Source organism: Staurois parvus, unplaced genomic scaffold (assembly GCF_062004578.1).
Source record: "Staurois parvus isolate SC_StPar_1 unplaced genomic scaffold, SC_StPar_1.0 ptg000636l, whole genome shotgun sequence".
Taxonomy (NCBI): domain Eukaryota; kingdom Metazoa; phylum Chordata; class Amphibia; order Anura; family Ranidae; genus Staurois; species Staurois parvus.
The window spans coordinates 2,572,017-2,591,700 of NW_028318432.1; the positions used below are offsets into that span (position 1 = coordinate 2,572,017).

Consider the following 19,684-nt stretch of genomic DNA (forward strand, 5'->3'; position numbering starts at 1 on the left):
GCAGGGGCGGACTGACCATTTGGGGTCAGTAGGGGGCCCCATGAGATGCCCCTGGTACCTTTTTCATAGGCTTTTTTGAGTTTGGGCAAGGACACAGGGGCCCCGTGATCCCCTATTGCTCGAGGGCCCCATGAGTTGCCAGTCCGCCCCTGCTAAGAAGGTATGCACACCAGTAGATCAGCACAGTAGACAGGGCTCTTAGAACCCATTGACATTTGTGTTTATGTCACATATTAATGTGGATGGCTTTGATATCAATAGGTTTCCAACACACCAAAGTGTCCCAAAAAATGGACGTCACAACATTTTTGGGTTGCTATTCAAAATGAAAGGCACCATGGTGCAGCAACACATGTAACAGGCATTGTCATGTGTTGTGGTAATACTTGTTAATGCAGTGTATACATGTGAGTGACGCTCAAAATTTCAAGAGGTCAAGACATCCTTGTTTCTCCCAATACACATTCCCTTTATAGCAGCCCACAGTTTCCGGCTTGGTGGTTATGTCACCTGTAATGTCAGCATTCACCAGCCTCCCAAGCTCCTTGTGTTTTGATATCTGTCTGAAATCTCAGGAAACTGAAAAGCTGCAAGAAAAAGAGAAAGTAGGCTTTCTATGTGCACCCTGAGACAGGGGCATATTTATCACAGTGCAAAAAAAAGGTGTTTGCCTAGGCTAGGGTAACATTTTTCAGGGGATGGCATCACCCCCTGGCAGAAGTGACACACGTAGCAGCCGGTGACTGAGGATGGGGAGCAGGTGAGGCACGGGCACAGCAGTGCGGGCTGCTGTGGGCTGCTGAACGGTGTCCGACTCTTGTTCCCAAATCATTGTCAGACATAGGTACAGTAGTGCGGGCTGCTGAAGGGTGTCTGGCTCTTGTTTCTGGATCATTGTCAAAGATCAGCACAGAAGGAAGTCGTCAGGCTTTTCTGATCATGGATCATGGGGTGGCTAGCGAGTGAGTTCTGGAATCTCTCGCTCTCTTTTTCCAACCCCCCACACACACATAGGCTTGATGCAGGGGCGGACTGACAACTCATGGGGCCCCCGGGCAATAGGGGATCATGGGGCCCCTGTGTCTTTGCCCAAACTCAAAAAAGCCTATGAAAAAGGTACCAGGGGCATCTCATGGGGCCCCCTACTGACCCTGGGCCCTTGGGCAGTGCCCGAGTTTCCAAAGGGTCAGTCCGCCCCTGGCTTGATGTTACTCTTGCCTAGGGTGGCACACAGCCAAATACAGCACTGTCCTGAGACCTATCAGATATGGCAACTTCAGAATAAACTCCTACACAGAAAAATGCAAGAAATGTATGGATCAGGAAGTGATCATAGCAACTCTAGTATGTCATTATTTAAACTCAGTGAGATATTTAGTTGCATTTCCTTCTTAGGGTGTCCATAGATTATGCAATTTTCTTTCCTGCAACTACAGGTTGAAGAAAAGAAAATCACTCGATTACCCCATCAACACAATCATAGTTGATGGGGAATCCCTTCCATTGCGCTGTTGTATTCTGACAGCAGGAGGTTTCCCCACCATCAGAATACAATGATCACTGCTGACAGCTATAGCCGTGTACAATGATCGGACACAAAAAAAAGTCAGACTTACCCATAGATGGTTCAAAATTTGTCTGGTTTCTATTGAATAAAGACTTATTTTAACATTTGTAATGCGTATTTGCAAGTCTTATTAATAATTATTAATTTAAGGTATAGATACAGACCAGCTTTATATAATTTATTTTATCAGTGCATGTTAATTCCTTTGTTTCCATGTATGTCTTGTAATTTTGTGTATGTTGGTTTTTGATGCCAAAAGCAAGTTAAAATTAAATAATGCGCAGGATTGTAAAATATTCCTAAGGCCAATTCCAGATGTAATAAAATAAATTAATTGCCCTGCAAGAGTTCATATAACAAAAGTACCTCTTACAGCAACACTCACCATATCTCAGACACTTTACCCTACAGACTCACCACTTTGCAATCCAGCGCTGGCCCACCTCCTGGTTGAATGACTCCTATTTCCATTCAAACCACCTCTTGTAAGCCCAGTAAGCCCATTCAAACCACCTCTTGTAAGCCCAGGGTGGAAGATGTGCCATCTAGCAGCCCTGAATTTACTGGAGAATGCTGCAGGGAGCAGGGCTGACATCACGATGTGGTTCTATTCTCTGCAATATTCTGGAATGGCCACCAACAATGAAGAAGAAGACATGCAATGGCATGTGGCTGCAATGCAAGGTTTAAAGCTGAAATCCAGGCTAAACAAATATGGTCTATATCAGGGGTGGACTGACAACTCATGGGGCCCGTGGGCAATAGGGCATCATGGGGCCCCTGTGTCTTTGCCCACACTCAAAGCACACCCAAAAAAAGCCTATAAAAGGTACCAGGGGCATTTCATGGGGCCCCCTACTGACCCTGGGCCCTCGGGCAGATCTTTGAAGTTATTCAGTATGAAATTCCTGCACTTTCCATCTGTGCAGGTGCTCCTCTAATAATGACCTACTACTGCTGCTCTCTCTCCTTGTGCAATGGCTTGTAGCCCATTCCTTAGTTTTCTGCAAGCAGCCTTTAGTGGGTGGGTCTGCAATGGCCAACCACTTGCTTTCTAGCAACTATTAGGCTAGGGTCACACCTATGAAGTTTGCGTTTGATCCATTTCTGCAGTGCTTTTAGCGTTTTTACAAATGGATTTTTGATGGTTTTTTTGCTGCATTTTTGATGCGTTTTGCATTTTTTCCAACTTGTTGCTGGGCAGATTAAAATGCAAAAGCATCAAAAACGCATCAAAAACGCTCTACATGCTTTTCTGCGGCGTCTCCATTGAAGTCTAAAGAACCAAAACCACAACATTTTGCGTTTAAAAAAGTCCCTGACTCTTTCCAAAACCGCACCGGGTGAAAACGCGTAGATGTGAACTTGTCCTGTAGGAAATCATGTTAAATGGACTTCTGTGCGCTTCTGCAAAACGCAATGGAAAACGCATAGGTGTGAACTAGACTAAGATAGTTGCTCATGCCTGGTGTGTTTTTCCTTTCAGCTGTGGGTAGATGGAGTGGAGACTGGCCATGTAAGAGCACAGTGTGACGGCAATAGCTGTCAGAGCGGACATGAAGTTGCAGCCACTGATCTGGAGCTTGTGTGTAGTGAGGGTTTCCCCCCTACTGCTGTGCCCTGTGCGACTGCCCCTCCTGCCCAACCTATTTTCCTGGCCCTAGGTGTGGGCAAATACTGGGTTATTCTGACAGGCAAAGCTTCAGCACTTCCAATTAGCTTGACTTGGCTAACATTAAAGAAATAGTAAAGCAATACAGCTAAGCAGGAAGCAGACCCTGCATATGTAATAAGTACTTATGGCCAGGGGCGGACTGACAACTCATGGGGCCCCCAGGCAATAGGGGATCATGGGGCCCCTGTGCCCTTGCCCAAACTCAAAAAAGCCTATGAAAAAGGTACCAGGGGCATCTCATGGGGCCCCCTACTGACCCCAGGCCCACGGGCAGTCCCTGAGTTTCCAAATGGTCAGTCCGCCCCTGCTTATGGCTGACCCTACATGTAGTACATATATAACTAAAGACAAAGAAAATAAGATTTTTATAAAATATGAACATACATTGATAACGTGTATTTTAAAAAACTGCAACACAGCAGGTTCCTTTTAAATGATTATAATCAGTTGTGAGAAGTGCTATTTTTCCTGTGTATGGCCAGAGTACAAGTATGAGAAGAACCTTTTCAACCCCAATAGATACATATATGCAGGGGTGTTATCACCTGGAATTCTGTCATTTTTACAGACTAAAGGGATTTTTTTTTCTGTTATTTTTGGCAGAATAATTTATTAAACAATCAACTTAGCTTTCCCACATTGCCTCTGACCTTCCATTCCTCATTAAATTGTTTATTGTCACTCAGTAAAATGACAGTTGGAGGAATGAGGATGGCTGTGTTAACTGAAAAACAGCAATTATTTTCTGTTATTCATTTGTGTGTTTTTTTTAGAATTTTCACATTGATATGTTTTCAAGTAGAATTGCACATTTTTGGAATATTCCATGTAATAATCTAGAGACTTTTAACCTCCTTAGCGGTGTTCCCGAGTGTAACTCGGGGTAAAATTTCAATACCAAAAGTGGTAACCCCAAGCTACACTCGGGCTTACCATGCAGCGTTCTCTGGGGGTCCCTGCAGCACTTACCTTGTCCTTCGCTCCCACGATGGGTCCCCTGCAGCGTCCCCGTCCATCTCCTCCGGCGGATGCCGGCATCCGGCTTCCGTGTTCCGGTCCCTGTGACGTCGGGACATACAGGCGGCGGAACCGGCGGGAAATTTTAAATTTTTAAAAAATGACATTTTTGCTGTCATTGCTTTTTCACTGCATTTCACATACATTTTGTCCCCACTGCTTTGTCCTGTGCCCTGCCTGCATTTTGACTGTTCTTTCTGCCTGGAATTTGAGAAAAGTCCATGGCGGCCAAAAAGCGTCCCTTTACGTCAAAAGCGGTTTTAGAACAGCGATAGTAAATCAGAACTACTTGCAGAATTGAGTGATAATGATTTGTGGGGAAATTCGTCATCAGACACTGAAAATGATTTTGCGACTTTGCTCAGCGATGTGCGAATTTGCCTCTGTATTTCAAATTTCAGTGTTTTTGGTTTGATTATATTATTGAATTAAATGTATTATTATTATTTTTTATGATTATTTATTAAATTATAATTTATGATTTTGTGTTTCAAGTTTTATCATATCCGGGATGTTTAATAGACTCTTTTTCGGATAGATTTTAGTGAGTTTTTCCTAAAAATTACAGCCTACAATAAAAAACTACATATTTCCATGCAAAAAAATGGTACCGCTTTCAGCACAAAAAATCGGAAAGAATCATACCGCCAAGGAGGTTAAAGTGCCACATCCAAAGTAATGAAACAGAAAAAAGGAAAATAAACTGGAGGAGAAAAAAGATCTTTATAGGCACACCACTAGACATAAATTGTAAAACTAAATAAGTGTATTGTGAATACAATATCCTAATATTTAAAAAGCAGATAGTACACCTATAAATACTTAAAATCAGATTCTTTACAAATACCCTCTACTAAACTGGTACATCAGCTAGCCTGAACGTACAGTGCTCAGCATGAAGAAATTTGAGTTTTTTAAATTTTGTTATTGGAAATGTTTTTTAGCAGAAAGTATTTTTTTTTTGTCTTTTTTCATTTATATTTCAAAAAATAAAAAAACTAGTGATAATCAAATACCGCCAAAAACAAGCTCTGTTTGTGCAAAAAAAATTATATAAAAGGTTGTCTGGGTACAGCGTTGCAGGACCGCACAATTACCAGTTCAATTAGCGCAGCGTGGTCTAGCCAAAAAATTTCACTCACTTAAGTATTTTAGTTAGCTCTCTTGTTAATATTGATTTATAGATAAGTGAACTGAGCCTATGAGCCAAGGCGTTTGATAACAGCTTCTCACTGAATGTAAATGTGTATATGTGTTGATTTTTTTTGTTTTTCATTTATAAGGAAGTGGAAGGTTGTTCCTTTATGCCAACACATCTAATCAGCAAGCTGGAGACAGGGCAAGAATTTTAACAAGCAACTTTTTCCCTGCTGCTCGTGAGATGTGCAGAGTGCGCTTTTGGCATTATATATATGGACCTCCACAGTCTGGAATTCTAAAGGTTAGTGTAATAGAACACAAGAGTCATGTTCTTAAATGATCACTTCTGTAGAAAGATCCTGAGTAAAATAAGGTTTTTTCAAACATTGTGTATATGTGTGTACAGCCACAAACGTGAGCATGCATATACAAGTGTAACATTTTTATTCATCCTCTTATAGCTGTCAGTGTTGCAATTTAGACTTATACACTCTTATTCACTTGCGCATAAAAAATGCATATATGCTTCAGTTACTGCACTCAACATTGAGACAGTGTGGCGGGGGGGTTTACACACACTCCTGGCTGCTATGGCCTGGCAGATGTCGCTCAATGAAGGGTAGGGAGAACAGAGAATATCCATTCACTAATCTTCCCTAGCTGCAAAAAACCCAGAAGCAACGCATATACGCCTCTTCCAGTTTCTGTTGTTGCTTTCCCTCGCTACTGTGGGCATTGAACAAGCTAATGGAGCGTGATCTGTGCTCCATTAGCTTCAATGGAAGGCAGATTGGACATCGGAGGTCTAAAAGACCCCTGATTTCTTATTTAAGAGAATATGTTACACAGAAATGTGATCACATATGGGACCTTTTGTTTATTGATACAAATAAAGTTATAATGAAAATAAAAAATTAAAGAGAAGGATGGATTTAAGAAAAAAATTACACTCCCCTAGCTGGATGCAGCATTAGTCTGATGCTGCACCTCTAAGACTGAGAACTGAGCAATCAAAGACTGATGATCGCTCAGTTTTCGGCCTTCACTGAGCAGAGACCCAGTGACTGTCAATCTACTGTTTTCTGCCCCTCCAGCACTCACTGGAGCTCCTGGCTGTGCAGGGGACAGGAGCAGTCGGCTCCTGCTACTACTCGCTAAGAAGCTGAGCCAGCCGTCGGTCCAGGCATGCGTGAGAATGGATCTCGGCATCTTTCCTGAGCCTAGATCAGCTGAGCTATGTGAGCTGACAGTGGACTTTAGCCCACTGTCAGCTGAAAATGGGTCACAGGAGTACAGAACAAACTGCACTCTTGTGATCCATGGGAGTAGAGCCAAAAAAGCATTGGCAATACTTCTCCTTCAACTCTAAACTGATGACCTGTAGGAGCTTTTAAAGTGATTCTAAAGAATACATTTTTATTTTCTAAAAATAGCAAACATGTTGTAAGTGGTATCACTTACCTGCTCTGTGCAATGGTTTTGCACAGAGCAGCCCAATCCTCCTCTTCTCAGGTTCCCTGACGGTGCTCCTGTCTCATCCTCCCAACCAAGTGCTTCCATAGCAAGCTTCTTGTCTGTTTACACTCAACTACCCTCCAATCTGGCCTTCATAGATGGAAGGGGCAGATCCCCTTCCACTTTTTTATAGTGGACTGGATTGGATTGAAGGTAGGCAGGTGTAAATGGCTACAAGTCCATTTAAACCAGCCAGTCCATATGCAGACCTGATCGAATGGACCATTTGATCAGGTCTGTCTGAAAAACTGACAGGTGGACCTGATCGGTCCCTTCGTATGAAAGGGGCCTTACCTGTCAACGGATGGCCTCTAGAACTGTGCTGCCAGTGCTCGGGTGCTTTCATCTTCACCCAGTCTCCTAGGTTCTCTCTGTTCAGCCACTTGAATGGCCAAGACACAATCACAATCACTTCATCACGGCATGGATCAGTGTCATAAATGTACTCTGAGCTGTGCGTGTGCAGCTTGGTGTAAACTACTGCTGAAATGCAAGGGGGATGTATTTATGACAGAAGAAACTAGTAGGCTCTTTTGTTTACATTCTGCTGTCAGTGAGGAATCGCCACTGACATCAGGGGGTGACTCATCATTGTTAGGAAGCTGGTGGGTGCTGGCTCTTTAACAACTGATTACCCGTTCTTGCTGCTGACAGGAGGGATAAGTCACTGGTTGTTAGGAAGCTGGTGGGTGCTGGCTCCTTAACAACTGATTACTCGTTCTTGCTGCTGACAGGAGGGATAAGTCACTGGTTGTTAGGATGCCGGTGGGTGCTGGCTCCTTAACAACTGATTACCCGTTCTTGCTGCTGACAGCAGGGATGAGTCCCTGGTTGTTAGGATGCCGGTGGGTGCTGGCTCCTAACAACCAAAACCCAGAAAACGTTAGTAAAAAAAAAAAGAGGGGGAAAGATGCGCTGTGTGACATGAGGTAGTTAGCGATATATAACAACACCTCACATATGTGTACTCCAGATTGCACGTGTCTAGCAAAACATGGACACAGGAATGAATGTTCCAATCCAGAGCTACAGAAACCAGAGAAAGTCCATACACACCTGTGCCATTAGTGTGCTTGCCTCTTACAAAATCTGGCGTAAACTGCCTAATCACACAGTGGCATGGCCCCGCACTGTTACAACTGGAACACATCAAAAACACATAAAAATGCACATGCAGCTTTGCCCAGTGGCAGTAACTTAGCCAATGTGGCAGGGGCGTAGATAAGGGGGGGGTCAGGGGGTTCAACCCCCCTTCCCCCAGAGCGTCCTGTCCATGTTCCAAGTGTTGATGCACTGCTTGTCAACAATGCACAGGAACAGCGACAGAGAGGTGCATAGCTCTTTTTTCAGTCAGAACCTCTGGCACTGGCCCTTCGCTCTGCTGCTCACCAGGGTCGAAACTAAGGAGGGTGGTGGGGGGGTGTCACACCTGGACTGGAGGGGCGGATGGGCAGCATTTGCTAGAAGCAATCGGCAGTATTAAATCCTCCTGTGGCTGCTGAAAGCTGTGTTCTCCTCCTCTATCACCAGCTTTCAGTGGTTGCAGGAGGATTCAATACTGTTAATTGGTTTTAGCAAATGCTGCCCGGCCACCTCACATTCCCCTTTCTTCTGCTGCCTGGCATTCTCACCCACGCAGCGCTGCCTCTCTCTCCCGCTGTTGCGGGGGGTGTTGACAGCCCACTTCCAGCTGTGTTGCCTGCAACCTTCCGCAAGTAATTATCAGGAGTGAGGTGGCCACCTAGTGTGTATTCCTGCCTGGTCCACAGTCACCTGAAGAACCACAGTAGGAGTGGCACAGTGACTGCAGAGGTGGGTGACGATGAGGCAAGATGTGGTGAGGGAAGGTTAGAAAAGTGTGTTTGGCAGGTATTGAGGTGTACTAGGAGGTATAGTAATGTGCTAAGGGATAAAAAAAGTACATGGATCCTAGGGGGTATCAAAGTACACTGGGGGGGGGGGGGGGTACAGGTTATTTTTTTTTTACTAAAAAGATAACTGAATACATTTTGGCCAAGATTTATGTTCAAAGATTATTTATTTGCAAACTTTTATAAGAAAACACTTTTTTTCCTGAGTTTTTCCATTTATATAGCAAAAAAAATAAAAATCCCAGTGGTGAATAAATACCACCAAAATAAAGTTGTATCTGTCTCAAAAAATGCTAAAAATTAATATGGGTACAGTGTTGTATGACCTCACAATTGTCATTCAAAGTGTGATGGCGCTGAAAGCTGAAAATTGGCCTGGACAGGGAAGGGGGTGACAGTGTCCGGACTTGAAGTGGTTAAAAGTAACCCAGAACAATGGAGTGTTTCAACCTCAGTTGCAGTCCAGACTATTATTCTGCATGTGAAGAATACCTCCAGCTATATTAGTATAGCCATATAAGAAAACAACATTGAGGAAGGCAGTATTCAATGGCCGTTTTTTTGTGTTTAGCAGTACATTTTTCAAGACTAGCTCTCCTCCCTTTGTCAGGTCACAGAACCAAGAAATCAATCAAAAGTACATTGTACTGCTAGTCCAAAGCAGAAATATTGCTGAATAATACTACAGTACTATACGTGGACTATGCCTTGTATTATAGGGGAATAATCAACCATACTGTACTTTGAAAAACATTTTTTTATTGAATTAACAGTACAAACTGTTTAAAGTGAGTAATAAAAAAAAAAGAATTCTGAAATCAACATTGAAGCAAAAATCTGTCTTTGATAAGTTCCCATAATTCCCTGCACACCAGAAATCAGGGGAATGCTAGCTAATAGGGGTATACTGCATTGAACTGTGCTGTCATCCTTACATGCTGCAAGCACTGGGAGCTGGATAGGATGTGCAGAAGCAGGCTTATAGGGTGGGGGGTGAACAAGGTGGACTTTGATAGTGTAGTGATGGTCATCCATTGTTCATAATATAAAAAAAAAACGTTTGATATCTGTTAATCCTAACAATGAGCTTCTCACATTTGTACATTTTGGGTCCATTAAAGCTAAACTCCACCTTTAGTCCCTGGTCACACTGGATGCGAATCGGCATGTGATTTACATGCCATGCGACTTGCATATCGCATGCAAAGTTGCGTCCTATTGTCCGGCATTACTCCAGTCATATCGGTGCGGTTCTCACCAATAAGAAAACAGTTGATGTGGTTAAGTAGTTCAGCAAAAGCCAAAGGACAGGGCTGACACCGCCAAAATGCTGTGTTTTTTCAACCTTCAATAGGAAATTAGAAGCTTAGTGCAGTTCTGGCAGATAGATCAAAGGGGATTTTCTGTGCTTGCAGGGTCTTTAAGGGGTTAAATATTTTTTTTCCCTTTTATGCCTTGATATACAGTACACTTCAAAGTAGTGCTAAACCAAAAACCAACAATGTAATATATTGTAGCTTACCAATCCTTACATTTCCCCCTCGGCTTTCCCCTGGTGATCTGGCCAGTAACCTCCTGTATTAGAGTGCCACCACTCTGGATGAAGGAGCACAGGCGGCACCTTTGGACAGCCACATTGTCAGTCAAGGGGAGGGGAGTGTTAGAAGGACTAGCAGATTTAATTACACTAACACATTGAAGCTGAAGTCCAGATTTTTTTTTAAAATCAATTACAGCAAACTGTTGTTTCCTTTTGGGATAAAGCTTTTGCATAAATAAAAGCTGATCATTTTAAGCACCCCTGCCAGTGGTAAACGGTTTGTCCCATTCCTGTAACTGCAATAAAGCTTTCTCTGTTAAGAAACACCAGACTTACTGATTGTATCACCAGAAAAAATAGAAGAAAGAAAGCCTAAAAAAGAAAACTAATGCAGCCACCACATGCATGAATTGGTAAGCTGCAAAATAATAAATGTTTGCTTTTGGGTTTAATACTGCAGTAAATGTCATCTCTGCATTTGAGCTCTAAGTTGCACCCACCCTCTACAGCCAAGTTGAGGAGATCTAACTCTCCCTGTTGGGATTTTCATTTATGTTACACTATGGTGATTGCAGCAGAAAGAGTGAGACTGAAATGCGAGCTATGAGTGGACTGACCCTTTTAAAACACCCAGTGCATATCATTGTTTGTGCATGTGCTCTCAGTTATCAAAATCCCTACAAGCACATTTCCTGATATTTGAACACTCTGTCTACATTAGTATTTCTGCTTTCCCATCATCTTATTATGTCATTGGAATACCAGACAAAATTGATTGTTTAGGTGTTTACCTTTCGTGGCTTTTCAAAGTCATCCACTTTTTTCATGATGGGTTTGCATTTATCATACATGGAGTTCTTTAAAGCAAGACTGATCGTTTTCATCGTTGTCACAAATTGTCTTCCTCTAGCTGTCTCAGCCATCAATCAGTCTGCACAGTCCAGGATGCCGGAGACCGACCTAAAACCTGGAAATAATATTTAAAGTTAATATTAATGTTATCCTGCCACTGTACTGCCTGTTCCTGCTTATTTTTATCCATGTTTATTCAACAGGTATTCATGGTCACTGAATATGGACTGAACATCCTTTTGTGGTCAACGACGGAGAGCGAGGAAGGGAGATGGATGTACAACAGTGTCATCTTGTTCAGCAGCGGCCCATTTCAGGTGGCGTTTGAGGCGCAGTTAGGGGCAAATGCAAGCATTGACATCGCCTTGGATGATATTTCATTTACGTTGAACTGTTATATGGAAGGTGAGTCAGACAACTTGGAGGTGTAGCTGTTTTGGACCATGTGCTTACAAGTATTCACATTGTGATTATAATGTTACCGAATGGCTTATGATTGTGGAGAAATGACCAGGAGCCAATCAGTGTAGTTCTTGGTCAATGTGATTGCTGAGATTTGCTACCACAGTAGTCATACTAGGGAGTTCCTAAATCTTCTTCTATTTTAAATAAAACTTAGCTCTGCATCTAGTCCCACTCTTGCACTTGTCCGTATAGTTCTGTATTCAGAAAAGGGATACTAGTTTCAAAAGGCAGAGGCTTTTAGGGCTTGTTAACATGGAAACAAATGAAACCAGCGCTCAAATCTTCATGCACACCAGGGAATTGAAAATGCCAAAAACGAGGAGTTGCTGCCCTTCAAAGACTGGGAAATCTGAATACTGGTAAACAAAAACAGACAAGGGCGCACTCTCATCGTGCATTACTGTGGAGACCCACGTATTTATTAAATGCAATAAAATATACTCACAAACCAAATAAGAGCTCTGAGGAAAGGATTTCGTTTCCCGAAACGCGTCAGCATATCCACACCAAGGGCACAGTTTTGCATCCGCTGTTGTTGCGCATCGCTGTTTCTGTTTTCTATCTTATTTGGTTTGTGAGTATATTTTATTGCATTTAATAAATACGTGGGTCTCCACGGTAATGCACGATGAGAGTGCGCCCTTGTCTGTTTTTGTTTGCTTGTTAACATGGGTTTTGATCCCAATGTAGCACTACTCCTGTAAGAGCCGCAGGAAAACTGTCCAGGTCCTCCCCAAGTACCTTGCCCCGCAGCCAGTCACATAGGCTCATTCACTCATTTCTCTAATAATCAATCTAGGGGTGCTGTTTTTGTTTTATTTTTAAAGAATAGGGATGAGGGAGATGAGTGGGATACTTCAAATTAGAAACTATGTACGTTGAAGACATTGTCTAATCTTCAGGCAAGCTATATCGGAGTCCATGCTTGAATCAAATACTGGACTTCAGCTTAGGGCAGTAACAACAAGTGGTAGCAATAACAGCAGTAACTTTGTTGAAGCTCCAGAGCAGTGTCCCTTCAAGTAGTAATGGACAGATGGACAAAGCTCCACCAGCCACTGTTACCTTTGCTAAACCCACAGATGACTTCCTAGCACCAGAGGGGGTTAAACAGCACACAGTCTAAAAATTCTTTAGGGATGTTTGTACTCACAAGGCCCAAGAGCAACTGGACACCTTCCTCCGTGATAACAGACCAGATCTTCAGGAGACAGCCCCTTAGTCAGTATAGCAGAACCCCAGGTTCCAGAAATTCAAGCTCTCGGGTAGCCTACCTGAGGCCACACGGCAGTAGCTGCCTGGGAGGGCAATGTGCCCTCTACCAGGCTTGAGTAATCCTAGCCAGGAAAGACCCAGAACCCGTGTGCCCACTGAATATATACAGTTACCCAGCATGCTTTAGAGCCCCTCTCTCTGGGATAGGCTGAGGCTATATCAATACTCATACTGCCATCTGGATAGCTCCACACCTATCATCTAGAAAATTTCCTAGATACAGAGAAAGCTAGGCAGACTAGCAGCACCTGAGCACACAGAGCAGACCTCACTAAATGATCACAGCTCACACAGTACAGTGAGCAAACTATACTTTTACCTAACAATAATTAAACAGCCACTCTGCCAACAACTATATTTATCTATAAAAACATACTAATCGTATCTATCTAATCCTAGCACCTAACTAGGAGGGTGCTACATGAACATGGATCACTCTTCAGAGAACATTTGATAGGCAGGGGGAGCCTTTGTATCGCCTGCTCACAACCTGTTTTTACTCCCTCGAACACCAAACTAGCATGACACAACTTGCATGCATTGCACGTAGATGCAGGGCGCTTGCACAGTGGCCCCATTGCCTTGAACGATCTCGCTCTGCAGGTGCTATGCCTGCCAAAATGACAGGGGGTATTGTTCCTGCTGCAACATGTGTGCACCCCTGGCCACTGCTTCTGCAGCTAAAGTGGGAGTGGTTAGGGGAGGGTGTTAAAAACGTGGCTCAACCGCAGGGCTTTACGCCCCTCAACTGCTAGTGTGGAACAAGCCCTTAATGATTTTATGAGTGGAACTAACAAATCCTGTATTTTTTGTGAGTGTTTGTTTGTTTGTGACATATAAGTAATGCTGGAAAACCATTTTATGACCAAAATTAAATTGTTTCCTGTTGCAATACATTTTTATTAAAGAGATTTTAAAATTGCAACAAGCAAGAGACATGGGGGGATTCAGCGCAGTTTTCAAATGGATGTATACTGCATTGCAATTAGTGGTTGCAACATGTTTGATCAGGATGCAAAAGTGATCTGCAGTCATTGTTCACACCAAACATGTCTTCAGGCTTTAGGTTGGGAAGAGGTAAACTGGCCATATACCAGGGGAATTACGTTCAAACATTCATATGGAAATTCTGAAAAATCGTTCATCAGAGCATTCTTTCTTTCCACCATTAAGTCAACTAATTTTATTCAACGTTATAATTTTGTACGGAACTGCTATTTGAATGGAATCCCAGATGTATCAAACAGGTTTTACAATTTTTTAATATACAGATGAGAGAGGCCAATCTAATGTAAATAATTATTTTACAGGATTTCTATAATGCCAGCAGTTTGCATAGCACTTTAATATTGTTATCTGTATTATTGTCTTAAAACTATTTTTCTGTTTGACGTTTGTAATTATTAACATAGGGTAAGCCATATTTTCTCTTTTCATATGCATAATTTCTTTTAAGCTCCTTGAGAATTCATTGAGAATTGATACTACATTGATCAAACCAGCTTTGCTGCATTAGATAATCAAAAACAGTGTCACAGTGTCAAATGTCGCACTAGTTTTATGTTGATCTTTTTTACTTTTATGAAAAAAAAATATTACCAAAAAATGAAGATTTATTACTCAGATAGGTACGTTATCTATATCAGTGATTGTTAACTTGAAAGATTGGACACACCTGGTCTAAATCTATAGTCTCCAAAATGCTGCCCTTTGCTTGCTTTTATCTGGCTCCGGGGCACTATTTCCATCCAATGATGCCAACAGTGGTGCATAATTCCCCCCACTGACACCAATGAAGGGGCACAAATCCACCCAATGACAGCAACAATGGGGCACAATTCCATCCAATGACACCATCGATTGGGCACAATTCCTTCCACTGAAGCCAACATTGGGGCACTTTTCCTCCCACTGACACTAAAGATGGGGCATTGTTTATTCCACTGACGTCGGGACCTTTTCTACTTCCAATGGCCATAGTCCTGCCCCCCTAAAGTCTGAAAGACAGTAAACTGGCTCTTTGCTTAGAAAGTTTGGAGACCCCTGGCCTAAAGGTAAAGAACAGATGCTCTGCAGCCCTATATATAGTGAAACCCTCAAAATGCTCCCGGTATCAGGGAGATCATGATTTTGTGTAATGCTTTTAGGGCAAATGAAGAAGCTTGAAGCAGAACTAAACTCACTTATCTTTTACAACCACAGATAGTGTCTTTTTAGTCTCTATATAGATATTTAGATGTGCAGTTGCCATAGTGCTGCACATGTGATCAGCTATGACACCATCCAATTAAGCGCTTGGAAATTCAGTTGATGGGTGACATAACAATTCTGGCATTAAAGGCATGCCTTGAATGTAACCACCTTCCTGTAGCTCTATCAGCTTTAACTCTCCTGGGAAAGCTTTCCACAAAATCTTTTGAGATATTGGAATGTGTCTGTTGGAATTTGCCCATTCAGCCAAAAAAGCATCTGTGAGGTCAGGTACTTATTATTATACAGGATTTCTTTACCGCCAACAGTTTACGCAACAATTTACAATATAAAGGGGGACAGTACAATTACAATACAATTCAATACAGAAGGAATAGGAGGGCCCTGCTCATGGAGATTACAACCTAAAGGTACTGATGATAGAGGAAAAACCTGCCTCAGATCAGTATTCCAATTAATCCCAAGGGTTTTTTAGTAAGGTTCAGGTCAGAACTATTGATTTTCTCCATACCAAATTGGTCCAACCATGTGCCCACGTGTGCAGTCATACTAGAACAGAAAACGTCCTTCCTCAGCTGCTGTCACATGATTTTCATTGTATGATGTTGCATTAACTGTTCCCTTCATTGGAATAAAGGGTCCTAGCCCAAATCCTGAAAGACAGCCATATCATTATCCCTCCAACACTAGACTTTACAGTAGGCACCATATAGTTTGGAAGGTAGCATTCTCCTGGCATCCAGCAAACCCAGCTTCATCCATCAGACTGCCAGATAGTGAAGCATTATTCACCATTCTAGAGAACATGTTTCCATTTCTCAGGTCCAATGGCAAATAAATTTTGGAAGCTTCCCATGTACAGTACTGGTGCTCATGTTGCTTTCAGAGGCAATTCAAAACTCTGCTGTAAGTAATACAACAGAGAATAGATGATTTTTTACTGCCTTATTCACTTCAGCACTCAGTAGTCCCAGTTTGTGAGTTTGCATAGTATACCATTTTGTGGCTGAGGTTTTGTTGTGCGTAGGTGCTTTCATCATGCAGCAGACGCACTTACATTAGACAGGGACAAATCTATCGGAGCAGAAATTTCATATATTGACTTTACAAACTTGTCATGCTTCAGTATGACACATTGAGCTCCAGTATGACCTATACTAATGCCAATGTTTGTCAACTGAGAATGCTTACAGTGTGTTTCGTTGTATATACAAACAAGCCCGAACCTTGTTCTCCAAAATTTACCAATGTGCCTCTATGATATTGAGGTCCAGTGAGTGCACCCAGGGAAGGTGCGAGGCTTAACCTGCATGCTTGTCAAACCACAATTTTACAATACCAGCTATGTGAATCGGAGCATTATTGTCTAAATGCCGCTGTCTTAGGGAAACAATGTCTCCACCATGGGATGCACATGGTTGGCCAAAATTTTACATAGTTGCTGTTCAAGTTCAAGGTGAAGATGGGGCCTGCAGAATACCAAGATATGTCTGCTCGAACCATGAGTGCACCTCCACCATGCTTTACAATTGGTACAAGACAGTCTTGGTCGTAAGCTTGGAATGGTGTTTGCCACACATAAACATGTCCGGTGGTTGGGAGCATTGTGAAGCTCAATTCATCAGACTATATTACAATCTTACATTGATCAATAGTCAACGATTTATGGGTTTTGCACTACTCTCCTCTTCTGAGCATTAATATTGATCACTAGTGATTTGACAACCACAGCTCACCTGTGAATGTTTTGCTTATGGAGTTCCCTCTGTACAGTTTTTGTGGACATGGGCTTTGGAAGACTGAGATTGAGCTTTGCAGTCACTTTTACAGCAGTTGTTTTCTTATTCCGGGTCACAATCCTGCCCAAAGTCTTTTTGTCTCTTTCGGTCAGTTGACCATGTCGACCCCGCTTATGCTTATCAGACAACGTTTTTCCAGAAACTGTATGCTGTCATAACCTTTGATACTGTGCCTCACGACAAGGCAAATAAATTGGCAACATTAGTCACAGAGGTACTAGCTAAGCAGGCACCAACAATTTGCCCTCTTTGAAGTTTAGTAAGCTCTAACATGACTCCGTATTACTAGCAGCGCATGCAGTGAATAACAAAAGTTAGGCTTCCCACCTTATTAGCTAGGTGTCTCATCATACACCAGAAGAAAAAGGATGTCAAATCACTTGTGCTTTCAATGTGAAACATGTAGTCACTTTCACACCTGCAAATCATGTAGTGTTTCTGTATTTTTGTCCAACCCCTGTACCTGTTAACAATGTGCTTGAAATGCCTGAATTCAAAATTTGGAAAGATGACCACATACCATTAGGCATATGGTGTTATAGTGTGTCCATGTACTTGTTACTGACCACGGACAGAGACAGCATTGAAACAAAAGTTTCAGCATGACAGCAAAGTGACTAATAATATTTTCGGAAAATGAGGTCCACAATTGCACCTTTCATATTTCCTTCATGGCAAGTTTTCTTTAACAGATCTAACCACAATAAATTGAAATCTGATTGGCTTCTCTGGGTTACTGAACCTTGCACATAATGATTGAATTTTGCTCTGTCTTATTAAATAAGCCTTACGGTAGTAAAAGTAAAATGCAGAATGAAATGCTATGGGGACGAAGAACATTCCACAGATGCATAAACTCTTTATTTCTCTTTCTTTTTTAATCTTCATTAGAGACTTTTTATCTGTGAAAATCAATCATGTGTACTCATTTCCTTTTTTTTTTCAGTTTACAAAATAAATTCAATCTGAGACTTACATAGCGGGAATGCAGCAAAGCCAAACCTTGGAAGAGATTTATCGCTATTCTCCCCATTCAGATTAGACAAACAAATTGGGATGAGCAAGGAGATGGGAACAGATTGAATTCCTATAGAGTCAGTTAATGAAAACTGAGGGTCCAACAAATGCCTAAAGAATTTCATCAGGCTAGCGGCCTGCGGGAGTGAGATAAAGAAGATAGAGAACTGCTTGACGAAGGAATGGCTGTTCGTTTATTTCCCAGATTCTCCTTGCGTGAGAGTTATGTTTGTTAGGTACAGAGACGCAACATATGGAGGTTCACTGAGCTTAGTAAATAAGGTGAAAAATCCTGTTTCTGGGTATTTAAAGTGAGCACACCTTAACTAGAGTTACCAAACTCAGTGAATATTCAAAAGTTAAAAGAAAAGGTATAAATTGCTAAGGAAACTGTCACTAATCATTTAGAATCCTCGTTTAGTCTTTAAAGCCCATTTCTGGTCTCACCCCCTCAATCCCTTCCCCATACCCATTGGAGTTCCTTCTATGCTGTATTTTGTGTGTTTTTATGATTACATTTCTTAAATGTCTACAGGCTGGTTCCATGCCATGCTGGGCCTTTATCCTTTTCGCATCTTCTCTGGCCCAGGGGTGTCCCCTGCTAATGCATAGAGTGGAGCTGTAAAGATAACATTAGTGTTGCTCTCGTCTTCAAAACACAATGAATTATTGGGCGCTGTGGTGACATCCCTTTTGAGGGCCAGTCTATAAAACATGGCATCATGGAACAGCTTCAAAACACTATGTAATAAATGGGCACTGTGGTGAAACCCCTCATTCTCTACCTTTTAGCTAAGATCAAGTGTAGTGTCTGTTCTTTTCAATGTCCATTAGTGGTGTTCCACCGTCATTTTGGCCTTGTGGAAAGAATGTAAATAAAAGATGTTTTGCTGCTCCTACCACTAAAGATAATGTGTAAATTGTGCAAAAATGTGAAAAATTGTTTAAGTACAGATGAGTGCTGTCATGCACCTCCCCCGCTCATAAATTATTCATGTATACACTAACCTGATGTTGGGATGCAATGAAGCCCCTATCTTCCACAGTAGAGATTGTACTTTGCTATAAAACCCCCTTTCACCTTCTACCATAAATCAATGGTGACACTTAGCAAAAAGTAATAAACTGTGTTACAAAAATGACAAATGTGCTGGGCAAGTACTATAAAGTACCTCCCCCTATTAATGTGTTAATATCTGTATACTCAGAATGTGAGATATAACATAAACAATACAGTGCTCCAATACAAATTAAATAGTTAGTGCTTATCCCCCAAGACATATCAACAATGCACCAGCCCAATAAACCAATAATACAGTGCTTAGACAAGTAAGGTCAAAACTGTGATCCGTAAAATTAGTCCAACAAAGCTTTCTTGTGCTCAAATGTTATGTAGGTGATGAATACAAAACAGTGCCTCCACACGTGTTCCCCCTTTTCCACCGCACTCAACACAATGTTTTACCCCTGTTTCCAGTGGGTCCAATGCACTTAACTATGCTCTCCACTCCGCTGCGTAGAAGGACTCTGTGTGGCCGAGTCCCTCTGATCTTAGACGTATCTGTCTTCCGTCATACAGGCCATGAGTAGGTATGTCAAAGAGAGGGAAGCTTCCATAGTATAAAACCTTTTATTAAAATGTTAACAAAGCATGGGCACTTTAAAAGACTGGCTGGCTGTATAGTATCCCTGCTGGTATGATGGGGGCACTGAACGCTTGTACCGGCTGGAACAGAAACT

General features: G+C 42.0%; 1 protein-coding gene across 1 annotated transcript in view; it reads left to right on the forward strand.

Moving 5' to 3' along the window:
• The window catches only part of MALRD1 (MAM and LDL receptor class A domain containing 1), a 464,614-nt gene that overhangs the window by 346,524 nt on the left and 98,406 nt on the right, over positions 1–19,684 (forward strand). The window contains exons 29-30 of the mRNA XM_089693696.1: positions 5,543–5,700; positions 11,381–11,582. Coding sequence (XP_089549822.1) covers positions 5,543–5,700; positions 11,381–11,582 — 360 coding nt within the window. The remainder of the gene's footprint in view (positions 1–5,542; positions 5,701–11,380; positions 11,583–19,684) is intronic.